This window comes from Aptenodytes forsteri, unplaced genomic scaffold (genome assembly GCF_000699145.1).
Source record: "Aptenodytes forsteri isolate BGI_AS27 unplaced genomic scaffold, ASM69914v1 Scaffold679, whole genome shotgun sequence".
In the NCBI taxonomy this organism is placed as follows: domain Eukaryota; kingdom Metazoa; phylum Chordata; class Aves; order Sphenisciformes; family Spheniscidae; genus Aptenodytes; species Aptenodytes forsteri.
Window position 1 is genome coordinate 536,605 of NW_008795924.1, and position 14,180 is coordinate 550,784.

The 14,180-nt window shown below is 40.7% G+C and overlaps 1 protein-coding gene across 1 annotated transcript in view; it reads left to right on the forward strand.

The window, feature by feature from the left end:
- The window catches only part of VPS8 (VPS8, CORVET complex subunit), an 89,109-nt gene that overhangs the window by 57,531 nt on the left and 17,398 nt on the right, over window positions 1-14,180 (forward strand). The window contains exons 35-40 of the mRNA XM_019473567.1: window positions 3,218-3,359; window positions 4,059-4,148; window positions 4,576-4,618; window positions 5,377-5,480; window positions 6,906-6,984; window positions 8,438-8,520. Coding sequence (XP_019329112.1) covers window positions 3,218-3,359; window positions 4,059-4,148; window positions 4,576-4,618; window positions 5,377-5,480; window positions 6,906-6,984; window positions 8,438-8,520 — 541 coding nt within the window. The remainder of the gene's footprint in view (window positions 1-3,217; window positions 3,360-4,058; window positions 4,149-4,575; window positions 4,619-5,376; window positions 5,481-6,905; window positions 6,985-8,437; window positions 8,521-14,180) is intronic.

Consider the following 14,180-nt stretch of genomic DNA (forward strand, 5'->3'; position numbering starts at 1 on the left):
AATAACAGTCAAGGTCCTGTGGTCTGTTTTCAGTGCTATGAGGCTGTCTGCTTCTAAGACCTATCGAAATGAGCTGAACTGTATCCTGAGAGAGGTGGGGAAGGAGGGAAAAATCTTGCTATGCAAGACCTAATCTGCAGATATACCTATACTTTGTTAGTATATCTATGCATAAAATAGTGATTAAGTTCTTCTGAAAACATCTGTCTCTTTTCAGTCAATCTAAATGTTTATATGCTTTTTTTGAGCAAAATTCTTATTAAAATAAAGACTCTTAAGCAGTAAATGAGCTTTTAATGTCGCAAATATGATTGGTTGCTTGATCATATGGGGACAAGACTCATCATGCTAGTGTAACTATCCTAGTTGGTGGAATTGCATTAGGGATTAACTTGGCCCATTTAATTTAGCCAGAGATTTATTTTAAAGGAGGTGGAAGGGGGAAGGGAGGAAACAGGGTTAACAGAAATTGCCTGGAGAAATTAAAACCGAATGTCTGTATGTTTTTATCTTATAAGCAGCCACAGAAAACAGAGAATGTAGTGTGTATTGCTCAGCTCATTAATCACAGCCTTTGCTACATTTCCATTTTAATTTCTTAAGTTTTTTCCTCTAAAAAAACCAATGCAGTGAAACATGTCTGTTTGCAGCATGTGTTTGTGTATTATACCAACAATATTAACTTATTTAGCAATACAGTGTTCTGGGTCTATAAATATATTAACAGATACCTAAACTTTTAGGTTCTGTTACAATGGCTGTTCTCACTGACCACCTATCTGTGACACTCGCAAGGCTCACTTGTGCCACGTTTTGTGAGAAACCAAGGATTATCTCTTCCTTTTAGGAAAGAGCATGTAGAGTATGGCAGAGGAGATGTTTGGCATGCTTATATTGAAGATGAACCTTATCACACTGAGCTGAGCAGGACCTGCAAGTCTCAAGTCTGTTGCTTAGTTTTTAACATTATCAAAATCCAGCTTTCTTTCTGTTCTCTCTTCTCTGCATTTCTTAAGTAAAATGGTTAAGGAAGAGGTCAGCTTGCTCATGAAGTCATGAATACTAGGTGCCAGAGTTATTTGCAGCCTAGAAGTTTGTTCTCATACTAAAAATGTATGACTTGCCATTTTTCCCATTTTGGTAGATAGATCATCTTAGATAGAAAGTGCTGCTTTATTTTAGTCTAGTAGCAAAAAGAGTAGAACACTCACTCCCTTACAGGCATGGGGGAGTTTATAGGGTGTGTGTTGTGGGAGGAGTGGATGGTGAATGCAGGAGGCCAGAATTTAGGGTTCTTGTTTGGTCCTTCAAAAGTCCATTCTTTATTTGATGTCAGAACACAATAGTTTGGATACCAATTTTTGTACAACTGTGTCCATACTTTGGACACTGTGATCAGTACCTGCGTGAGGCTTTCACTTCTGTGCAAATATCGTTTATAATCAAGTGATTAACATTGTAATCACAGTCAGCTTCTTTTGGCTTGCTAGGGGCACAGAGTTCTCCTGGCCTTTCTTGGATGATAATAATCCTGTTAGCTCTTGTAGCTCCCAGGAAATATAGGATCATATTATATATCAGACCTTTTCCATCCCATGGTGGTAGGGTTTGCACATCAACTCATCTTCTGCTGATTAGGAATTTCCATTCAGAAAGGTAACAAAACTAAATACATACCTTTATCTGTTTTCTTTCCTAGCAGGAGCTTCAGAACAGGTTTAAGAGCCCTGTTTCCTAGACAGGTTAAACTTCTGCTGTTTCTCTGCATGATGCATCAATCCTAGAACTGCCACATGAAGTTTAACCTACAGTGGTGGAGAACTGCTGTTCATTTTGAAGGGTTGCAGGTGCTATATCTATATCTAGGAAAGTATCATCCTTTCCATCCTAACTCTTTGAAATCTCTTGCTTCATGTTGCTCTTTTTAAAAACAAGATCAGTAGAAAAACAGTCAGGACACAGGGACAGTCATGGGCACGGCAAGCAATTCTGTCCTCTGTTTTGTTTCCCCCGCTTTCGGAGTTTACTTAATAATAAGCCAAGGGATTAGAAAATGGCCACTGCACGAACCACTGCAGTGCCAGCAGCTGCTGCAGGAAAGAAATTGGAGAAATCTTTTTTACAGGGACATCTTTATTAAATGAGTTTAATTGTACTCTGAGCTTCACCTGCAGAAATTACCTCAGCTAGAATCAGAAGGGAAGTCCTAGTTTGGCCTCCTGAACGGCTCAGGCCAGGCAGCATTATCCACGGCCCTAACCAGAAGAGAAGTGTCAGGTCTGCACTGCTGAGTGCCTGACCATCATGGCAGTGTTGCTTGTGATAGGTCAGAGGAGGTCAGGGAGATAACAAGGGCAGGAAACACAGCAGAGGTTGGAGACTTCACCTGCCTGTGTTGATTGAGCAGATCCCATGCTGGGAGATGAGGTAGTTGTCTTTAGTTCCTGCTGAATATGGTTCTGTAGTGCAGCTGGTTGCAAAACCCTTGAGAGACAATGCAGCCTTTGGCTGAACAATATGCAGGGTCTGGTTCAAAACCTTACAGTTGGTGATCTGCTCTACCAATGACCATAAAGTGCATAGAGTTATTGCCTCTGCAAGAACAAAACCCAATTCACTGTTTTTCTTCTGTCTGAGAAGAGGAACTAAATAAAAATGGGGATGTTTCCCTAAGAGAAGCATGAAGTCATATCTCAGTGAGGTAGATAAAAGGGATCATATTGTAGCAGATGAAACATTAAAATGTGATAAAGCAGGTCAAAGAAGAATTTCAGGAGCAATAAGCAAAAAGCAACAAAATATTTCTTCAAACACATGCAGAGAAGGTCTATAGGACAAATAGATGATCAGCATACCAGAGCTGATCCACTCAGAGACCATAAGGTTTCATTGAAGAAATTAGGTGAGTTCTCTGTACCTCTTTGCCATAGAAATGCTGAAGAGGTGTCTGTGCTGGAATCTTTCTTCACCAGGGGTCTTTGATATTCTACTGATGCCTCAGTATAAATTAGACTATGTTGTAGAACAGATGAAATGCCTACTAACAAACCTCCAGCACCAGTAACTAGTAGAAACAGCATAATTTTTCTCTTAAAACCAGATTTTTTACTTCTGTATTAAGGATAAAAGACAACACATAATTGAATAAGAAACTTCTTTCCAGCCAAACTTCTGGGCTAGAATTTGACTTGAGTCTCCTGTGCCTTTTTTATTCCAGAGAAGGCATTAACCAAGACCTGATACACTTACCGCCCTGCATCACTGAGCATTTCATTGAGCTGCTGTGTCAGTACAGCCCAGACCAGGTTTTGGAGATGCTTAAAGTTCTGGAATTCTGCAGACTGGAAGAAACCATCCAGGTAGGAAAGACATGTATAAGGACAGGGGCTAGGGGAAGCATTCAAATCAGCTCCTACCTCTTTAAAGTACTGTAAAAGTACTTTCGCCTAGGTTGTGGATTAGTGCCTGGATACTCTTCCAATCCATTTCCTACACTGTTTGTCCCCCCCTGCTAAACTGCTCTCCTGCAGCATGGTTAGCTATATTTAATGTACTGGTTCTCAATTTAGTCTCAGGGCTAATAAGAAAAGGCCATTAGTGCGCTAAAGCTACTGAGTAACTGCAGAATGCAGATTGGCTGTGTTAATGTTGATTAGTATGTTGAAGGTATATGCAATCATGGGCCTGGGGTTTTTGGAAAGCAACGCTGCCAAAATTTGGCTAGCGCTGGGAGAGAAATTATTTCTTCCCTTTATGAAAATTTTAACAATAGTCTGTCCTTGATCTTGATTTATAGGTGGTTTTGGTTTTTTTTTTTAGAAAGATTTTAATGCTGGTGGTGGCAATACTGCAAGTTGAGAAACAAAGGCAGTATAGCTGGGGGGAGGAGGGGGGAGAAGTAGGAGTGCTCGGACTTGGGTAACGTGCCTGTGACCACATGGAGACACAATCCTTTCTGACCATCTGGTCATCATTGTCTTGTGGAGTAAACAAACACTGGCAGATTTCTTAAGATAGACGTTAACCTTTTTTTTTTTTTTTTTTCTCTTTTAACTCAGATAACCCAGAAACATCAGCTCCATGAAGCTTCTTCATATTTACTGGAGAAGAAGGGAGATATCCACGGTGCCTTTCTGGTTATGCTTGAGGTGCAGTACACTGAAATCCTGAATGTGGCATTTTTGCCATCCCAGCATGGCATGACATGCCATCAGCATGATGGCATATGTTACGGTTTGATATTGTCATTGCTTCCCAATTTGTTTCCACTAGAATCCATGGAAGCATTTAGCTTCTGTCAAATAACAGTATGTTGTCTGCAGACTCGGCAGATCAGTGTATTCTTCCAGCATGTCTACAAACATCTAGTAGATACTAGATGCTGAAATTTGTTTTTCTTAATCAAAAATAATCTTTCAGCTCCTGTTTTCCTTTCCATATTTGGAAAGACATTTATGCTATGTTAGTCATTTTGGGGAAGAAAATGAGGGTAAGCCTTTGTAACCATACCTTTTAAAAACCACTTCTATCAAGATTCTGCAAGTTTGCTGTTCTGAGTTCTCTCTTTTGTTTCAGCGATTGCAGAGCAAGTTGCTGATGCTTACACAAGATGATGAAAGTAAGAGTTATCAAGTTAAATTCCATTTTCTATTAAAAAGAGATAAACACAAAAATGTGAAGTGCATATGTCTGACACCTGGCATAATGAGATCCTCTTTCAGGTTTCTAGGTATTGCAGTGACATTTTTTAAATTTATATTCACATGGCTGTGATAGTTATTCTGATGACACTTCCTTACCTCTAGCAAGATCAGAGTAAACAAAATGTGATGGTTTTTCGTGTGTGTGGTCATCTGCCCTGTTAGCTCTTTTGATTGTGATTGTTACTCTTACTGGCTTACCAGACACGTTTCCTATGTTAGAATCCATTCAGACTCATTACTGAGCTTTAGCAGGCCTTATATATGAACAGTGATGAGAGACATCTGGAAGTAGCTTTTTTTTTTGAAGCAAACTTCTCAGAGAAGCAAGAATGTTCTGCCTACAGAAAATGAGTATATGCACAGGTGTACTGTTCACTAGCCCAAGGACTCATGGGCACCTAATTAAATGCAGTGCCCATATTTGTTACATAATTGTATCCTAAACCACAGCTAAGATCTTCCTTATTCAATTACACAAAATGTTTTATATGCCCAATTTATTGTGCTATTCAGGAAAAGTGCCAAAAATCAGGACCTGTCTTTATAATTTAGTTGCTCACTGTAGTGAACAGATTTTAGAAGAACAGCATGATTTTATTTTGCAGAATGATTGAGAGTTAACATATCTAATGGTTTTTATAATTGCAATTTGTTTTTTCCCAAAAAAACTTAGGCTCAGCCGAACTCCTCTTGCTAGAAAACATTGAAGATACTTTAATGAAAACAATTGCCCTTTGCCAGAGGAATTCACACAATTTAGACCAGCAACAGCGAGAGGTAAGGTAATAAAAAAATGTATCACTAAAATCAACAAAGACCTCTGCATCTCCTGAAACGTTCTCTTCATGTGCTTCTTCCTTTCCCTGTCTATTGGATACTGATATGTCTCAAGCAGTCATTGTTTTCCTCTGCCTTGTGTTCTTGCAGTGGTTCAGGTTTCAGACCCAAAAGAGGGAAATCCTCACTTGTAAGGATGGAGCACAAAATAAAGTGCATATCAGCAGTGGAGAAGCAGTGAGACAACATCCTTTCCCCCATTTTTAGCTCCAGTTGAAATTTTGGCTTGAATGTCAATCAGACACTAAAGAAGGCATAGTAAGGTTTGAGCCAGCTTTATGGTGGCACAAAGCTGATGCTGCTGTCACTGTGGCTGCAGAATATTGCTGTTCTGAATATGTTCACAAATCCTGAATTTAATGTCAGCCTGGCCTTTGAGGGGTGGAGACAACACAGCTTGCTTGAGCTCTTGCAGAGAGAACTGGGTTTGCCTGTCTCCTTGTACTGAGGTTGCATTTCCATTTTGCCAACATCAGTGACACAGAAGGCATCTTTACTCCTAAGATTATGCATAATTTACATAACTGAACTCAAAACTGAGAACGTTGTTCCTGTGTCTGAAGAGGTGGCATGTCTGGAAGTCAAGAATTCTGTAATTTCTTCTGAGCACTGTCCAGTGTATGAGGTGACCTGCTCAGTTTCTTCTCTTAAATGATCTTATTGTGCAACAGATAGCTGCTGTGTTTTATTGAAGAGGTGTCTGTGTGCACACCCTGAGTGCTTATGGCCTGCCTGCCTAGTTGGATAGATTTGAATTAGTGTTTGCTCTCACTCTGGGTCCTGTTCCACCTGCTGGAATTGCTTTGTTGATGCCCAAGTAAGATTTGACTCTGGTCACCAAATGAAGGACCAGTTTCCCCAGTACAATATTATGCAAATTTTCACAACTCCTGTATACTGCCTGGGGAATTTAGATGCCCCTTTCCAGTTGGGATCCATTTATTGTGCTACCTGTTATGTAAGCAATCCCTACACCAGAGAGTTTGCATCTCACATGGAGAAGTAGTTGGGGACTGAATGAAGTAAACGTAAATTTCTTATGTTGTCACAATTCCAGTAAAGAAACAGGTGGGAATGGAGAAGAGGGAACAACAGAAGCCAAAGGTCTTCTGTGCTCAGACCCCAATGAAATAGTATCTTAATCTAAGATATGAGCAATTTAGACTGAAAGCAGATCCCTAAGTGCTTTGCTCTGAAGTTATTTTAACATGTTTCAGTTCTGTTCCATTGCAGTCATGAGAAATGTAGTTCTGTTCTTCAGAATGTGGAAGTGAGTCTTTGGAAATAGACTCTGACATTGCTCACAGCTCATTTTTAGTACTGTCGTGTTCTTACTGGTTTTTTCCTCGCATTCAATTATTTCAGGCCCTCTGGTTTCCCCTGCTGGAGGCTATGATGTCCCCACAGAAATTATCTGGTTCTTCACAGTGTCGATACTCCGAATGTAAGTATTTTGGCCTTTGTGACCCCAAATATTAATCAAAATGTGTGCTGTCTCTCCTCCTCTATTGAATGAATAGAAGAAAAGCAGTTTTATTACTCAATTCCTAAATTCGCTGCTCCTGCAGTAGATCTGAACTGCAGTGGCTGTAGGACTGAGCTCAGGTTGGGCATTTGGTAAGGCTACAGCAGTCAGATCCTTTCTTTTTAGTCCTGAGTGGAAGAGGAACCCTGCCACAGCCTCTGCTCATAATCTGGTTCCATTGAGGATGGTCTCTATGAAAAAGCCAAGGTGCACAGCGCGTACAAAGGTTTTCTAGGTTGTAAGTAGGTTGCAGTCTGCACTTTGGGAACTTCTGACATAATACACTGTCATCTTCCATGCCTAGCCTTTTTGTATGCTTATCCCTGCACCTGTCTATTGTATATAAAATCAGTAGAACTTGAATACACCAGCTAAATTCTCTACTCCAGTTCTAGTGCCCTGAATCTGTTGTGGGTGTCAGCAGCACATCTTGAAAAGCCTCCCTTTATGGGAGACTTAAGACTAGTTAAAAAGGGGTTTAGATACTGTGGTCTTGGGACAGAATAATGTCTTTTGATCCACTCCAGCCCTGTGGTCCACAGTGATTGTAGTTGTGTGTGGTTAAGGATCACAACATAGTACAAGCAAGTGTGGTGGTGATCATGCTGTCTGTCCTCCCTCTCTTTCTTTCCTTCCAGTGACCGCTCTGGACTCCTGGGGATAGTCTTGCAGAGATCAGTAACCCAAAAATATAAACCACCTCTCTTCCCTCAACTCATCTTTTCCTCTAAATTCAGAATGTCCCCTAGATTATCCATTTTTGGGAGCTAATGCCTGCAGAAAAGTAATCATCTGAAGTGATAACAGAAATGATGAGAGGATAATGCACTTGGATCCTGCATAACTATTTTGTTTTCGTTCCTAATGTACATACTTCCCAAACTGCTCTAACTAGCTAATTATCCCCACAAAGAAGCTGAATTGCTGGGTCTGTGCATATCTCAATATTGACTCTTACTTTGGGGAACTGCGGATCAAGAACAAGTTTCATGCAAAGGTTAATGTTAGGAAGTTTTAGAGGCTATGGGACTATAACATGCACAAGGCATCCAAATTAGTTTTCGGTAGCAGTAGGAAAAGTGAATGACAGTGCTACAAAGTAAGTCTCAAAATGTGAACATTTACTGTAGGTAGGGTGTGGGAGGGGAAGGGAGAGGCATCGTGGTGTCGAAAACTTTTAAATACACTTTCTGATACAAAAAGCTGTGTGTGCTTAGTGCAAAACATGTACAGAAGAAAAAAATGTATATAACAACCATTTTCAAACTAGAAAACATGAACTGAAATAAAACTCTCCTAATCTGAAACATTGATCTCTCATTACTCCTTGAATCCCAATGAACTGGGATGGCTTTTATGTTTGATATTTCAGCTTTGAAGAGTTTGACAATGCAAGTGCTGAACAACATGGCTGCATTTATCGCTCTTCCTTCAATCCTGCAGAGAATTCTACAGGTGAGTTTCTGAAGAGAAGAAGCTTTTACCAAGCTGTGCTGCTCAGTTATTGGGAAGAGCTGAACACGTTCCTGATGTGATAGCAATTTCCATGTCTTTAAAGATCAGATTAGCTAATTGTCTGGTTCAAAGTATTTCAGTAAAAGTTCAGCTGGTGAGCTATAAGTTGGAAAAGCTGATAGAATGACCTGGAAGACTTGACACTCTGAGGAGACGTGTGAGAACACATAGACCTGTGAGAAGATAATTGAGGTAATTTCTGCAAACCAAATAAAATATCTCAAAGGTTGCAATTACTTTGAACTGAAACTTAGCAGTTTTAGGGGCAAAGCCACTATGAATTTCTCAAAACTTGGAACTAAATTTGTTGAAAGCCATTTAGCTAAGGCTCTGGGATGGACAGTTGTGAAAACACTACAGCAAAATTTGTAGGCTGTTAGAGATTAAGACTGCACCGTTTTGATTGATGGTGCAATGTATTATTTTAGAGATGTTTGTTAGTGAGCAGCAAACGTCTTGTAGAAGAGTTGATTTCAAAACGGGATCATGGGTTGAGTGATCACAGGCAGATATGATTTGTTAATTTGCAAAACAGACGAAAGATGAGGTTGGGATTTAATAGCAAACCTTGAGAAATGCAGAAAATTAATTAGAGAAATTGTCTGCATTGTGGAGTGGAATGATTGAAGGGTTGAGAAAGTGTTGAATTACTCTTCAGGGTTTCTATTCCAGATGAAAGAAGAAAATGTAGGAAAGGGCTTACAGGCTTCACAGGGTGAACACACACCTCTAGCAACCTATTAGTTTGATCTTAATATTATGCACAATCTTGGATTTTGGAAAAAATCATAAAGACAGTGAAAAATGTTGTAGAAGAGTAGATAGAAAGCGTGATTAATGAAATATGGTTTTATCAAAGGTAGAAAGTGTCGAGCAAACTTAATGCCTCTTCAATAACTTACTTTGTCTAGTTTTAACTGGGGCATTAGATATAGTTTCCTATTGAGCTTTGTTTGATGTTTAATGTAGGCAGGAAATGATACAGAAGCTGTGAATGAGTAAGTGGGGATGTTGACAAGGGAAGCTTTCCTGGGTTGTGTTGAGAATTACCAGAATGGGGCGAGAGGCAAACCAGCGACCACTGTGAAGATAACACAACCGGGAGGTGTTACAGTGTGGAGGAAGATCCTGTTCTCCCTTGGGAAGAATAGAAATTCTTGTTTGCAGTCTTCAAATATTTCATCCCATTTCTGTTCTTACAGACTCTTTTAGCAGAAATAGAAAAACCCTTTTCTAGAGGCTGGCATTCATGTCCTGGAGGCAGCAGATGAGTGAAATGTATTTGTCACTTGTACAGGGAAGTGGTTGGTGTGATGGCACTATTGCAAAGGATAATGGGATGCTTACGGTGCATCAGGTGAAGTAGTTTTACTAGGGACAGAAATGTGTAAGGCATTATTTAAAGCAGCATGTGCAACTCTGGTCACTGGGTTTGGAGGCAGGGGGAAGTTGCTCCTGCTCTTTCCATTTCTCTGGCCAGCCTTACAAATTCAGTCTGACAAAACAGCGATTTAAAAAGGCAGATGTTTTTGTACAACTAGAGCAAAAAATGGGGAGAGATGGTGACGACTTAAAATGCATTCAGAGAGAAGGTCTGAATTCCAAGTAAAGAACATTAGCATCAGAACTTCATAAAATAGGAGTAGTCATTGGTATCTTGTAGCTCAGAAACAGGTGTAGGGAAAATAGTGTTGTAAAACTCATTAGAAGATCCTATGGAAGGGAAGGTGGTATTTATTTACAGGATCTCTAAATAAGCTGACTTTGCCTCTTAACACTCATTCTTTTATAGATTTCATTCACTCACTCGCACTCACGTGTTTGCAAACACATAAGATGTACGGGAATGAGAGATCTTACCAGGATCATTTGTGGGCAGTAGAGAGGGTGTCAGCCCCTTACTGCATCTCTGGGGTTCCTCTGATTGATGATGACAGATGTCCTTTAGACGTTGCTAGCTGTTACAAGGTGGATTTTTGCCTCTGAATCTCACTTAAGCTTCCATAAATCATAGGCCAGGTTGCTGCACATTTTGTTTCCCCTTGTTTGGAACCTAGGTTTGAAATACATGTCTATAGTCTGTTCTCCTGTTGAGCTAACAGAAAAATGGTGCGTGATATTCTGCAGACTTGTCATCCTCCTCATGTTAGGAGATCGGGTCTTGCATTGCTAACTTGTCTGTGCTGGGCTCTTACCAGTCTGCTGCCTTCAGTGCTTGACACCCTCCTCAGCTTTGCAGCTGGGAACAGTGTCCTTTGTTACCAAGACAGACCATTCATTTAACCCTTTATTCTTGTGCTTAAAACCACACATTTCCATTCACACTGTGTTCACACCAACCTTGATTTCTGGGATTACATTGCTCTAGGTCACTTTTGCTTGTGTGTTTGTAGCTGTGTTGTATTAAACTATTGCTTCAGGGCTTGCACCAGATGCCTGTGGGAGGTTTTTTCTTTGGGTTTTTTTTTGGTGCACAGCTTGGCCCTTGGAAGAGTGTTGCTTTGAATTCAGCTGGGAAGATGATGTTTGGAATAGTGATGACTATGTCTTACTGTGTGGCCATGTCTTTGAGTGCCCAGCTCAAATGTTCAGGGGTTCTGAACCCTTGCCATGTTTGGGATCAGGAAAGAAAACTCCCCCTGTGTTAGACAGCAGGGAGCACTGGATTTTTTTGCCCCCTGAGTAGTGTGACCTGTCATCTGCTTCCTTGGATTATCTGGGAATGCCATTTAAGTGCCCTGCGGGGAAGAATCGCAACGTGGCATGCGTACATGGTGTTTCCCCAGAACACTCTGTCTCAACAGCTTTCTCAGCTAGAAAGATCTCTATTTTGTTAGCCCTGGGTGGGTATTCCTTTTGCAAAGCTGTGTTGTTGCTCTTTGAAGCTATGTAAAATGCTAAATCCTGGTGCCAAACGATACTGCTCTGAGCAGTATGTAGGGCCTTGTTCAAAACGTTATTGACGTGTCACTTCAACTGTGACCATAAGTAAATTCTTAAACTAGCTCTTCTGGGCCCTGGAGAACATACAGCCTTTTCCAAGCCCTCAAAATATTTCTGTGAAACCCAGAATTATAAGCAGTGCTTGTCTGCAAATGCCCTCAAAAGCTGTTCCAACAGAGGTCAAGTCTTGGTGGTAGAGCATAGATGCACTGGAGTCGCAGGTCTGGAAGGTAGAACAGCTGCCCAGGAATTAACTGGGGGATTTTTTTGTAAGGTGGATGACATCAATAAACTGAGGTAGATTATCTTGCCTTTTCTGAAAAGGAATTACAGTATTCCAATTTTAGTGGACTGTTTTTCTTCCTCTTCTGGGCTTAACTGCTTACAGATTATACCTTATGCAAATGTTAACTTTGCAACCAAAATGCTTTGCTAAAGGGCACCTTGCAAAGGGCTATGACCAGGCTCCACGGCTTTCACAGAAAATAGGTAGGCTCCTGGCATCTGCCTATTACAGCATATTGACTGAACTTTATATAATTGAAGTCATATGAAATGACGATTGATATATTTATGTTCTTGCTCATCTTTAATAATGTTGTAAAGTTATTTATTAAATAGGAAGTCGGAAATAACTGTATTAAGAGAGGTACTAGAGGAATCCTGTTGAGCATTAAGAAAAATTCCATGTCATTAAGGATGTGAATGCAGTCTGAAGAGGGCTGAAAGGTTAAGTCTTAATTCCCTTACAGAGCTGTAATCCTTCATGCATGTTTTGTAAGCAGATGCAGCTGATGCATCCTACAAAATGGAGAACTGGAGAAGCCAGAAATTTAAAATCTACCTGTAGGAACCCCAAAGTGAGGAAGGAAGGAATCTCTAAAAACTGTTCCAGAATGGAAGCAGAAAGATCCAGAAAGCGTTTGCTGGAATTTTTTCCATCCCTGCTTAGGGCTCTGCCTGTGTTTCTCTTTCCAGTCCTGAAGGTCAACGCTGGGATTAGTTTTATGTACAACAGTTGCTCTGTCCCCTTGCAGATGGGACAAGCCGCAAGTGAATCCATTTTCTGAATTCATAGTGCATTTATTAGCACAGTTCTGTGAGTGCTGTTAGCAAAGAAAGTGCTGTTTCCTGGAGCTGGGAAGAAATTGGAAATGGAGGAGACAGAACTGGCTGAAAGGCTGCATGAGCATCTCTGGCTTGCATCTGGATACCTGCCAGCTTTTCCTGATCTGTTTGTTGGTAGCGGCACTGGGCAGTGAGTTTGGCTTCGGCTTACCATGCTGAGCATTGCCATGTCCCCAGGGAAATACCAGCCTGGAAACAGTAGCTGTGATCTGTTCCTGACTTGGTGCAACTGACTGTTATTAATGTGCCATCCCGTATAGTGTATTTGGAGCATGCATACGTTCCAGGCTGAGACAAATTTTATAAGGTGGAATTAATGAAACATATTCCTCCATAAAAATAATTGATCCCACAAGGGTCTTGTGACTGTAAATTTTGTGGGGGCTGAAACCAGCAAATTGGAAGAAAGCATTATAACTTGCTGGAAAAGTGAAATTACAGCTCTGGATTTCATGCTTAAGGCAGGTAGACAGCTGCAACCCAGGCCTGTAAAGCACTGTCTTCAATGGCTGCTGGTAGGACACATGCATGAACTTCACTGCTTGCACTTGACTGCCAGGCTTGGGATAAGGTTTGCTAGACCACATGGCTCCTCTTTGGAGAAAAGTCAGTTCTCTTCCTACCTGCCATTTTTTTAGAGATCATCGAGTGTGACCTGAGAAAAAATGAGCAACTGAAAGTTGGCCCTCAGACTCACGTTCCTCCTCTGCAAAGCTGTAGGTGGCTATTTTATTCTTCTCTCTTCTTCATAGCTCTTCTTATTCCTCTCTCTCTATGCAGATAAGAAACAAGTTGCTTTGAAAGTCTCTAATTGCAGCTTGGGAAGTTTGAGTTGCTATATGTAAATGGTTGCATCTGTCCAGTTTGTGAGTTACCCGTTTGGGTTTCCTTGGCCATGTACTTGAGTGCTTTAGAAAAGTGAGTATCTGGCAGATACAAAAATAACTTGCTCTATGTTATGGATCATGTACATGCTGCGTTGGAAGTCCTGAGTTCCCTGTTGCTCTCTATAATTCATATGGTGACTCAGTGTAGTGTACTTTCTATGCTGTTGCTTTTAAATTACGCATGCAGAAAGAAAACTTAGTGTTGTTTGAGGCTGTGCTGTTCACTTAGCAAAAAAGTAGCCTCTGCAGCATGTTGAGCTCTTCTGTATATTCCAAATCTACAGCCGGTTTTGACTCAAGTGCTATTACTCAGTGCTGGTTTTATTTAGGCTTGAATGTTGGTGTTTCTGCCTGTCACATTTCCTCTGAAGACTGTTGTTCAAAAATTGCCTGACTTGCTTTCTATAGCTGTTTTGGTGATATCTCTGGGTATCTTGCAGTGTAACTTCCATGCTACTTTAGTCATCTTTGTCAACTTGCTTTTTCACTCTTGATTCTCCTTTCTCTCTCTCGCTCTCAGTCCCAGCATGGAATCAGCCTTGCTCCTACTCCTTTTCTTACTCATCTCATCCAGAGCTTGTTCATCCAGCTTCTTCTGTTCCTGTTTCCACTGTGTCTCCATCATTTTTCTACTCTCTAGGT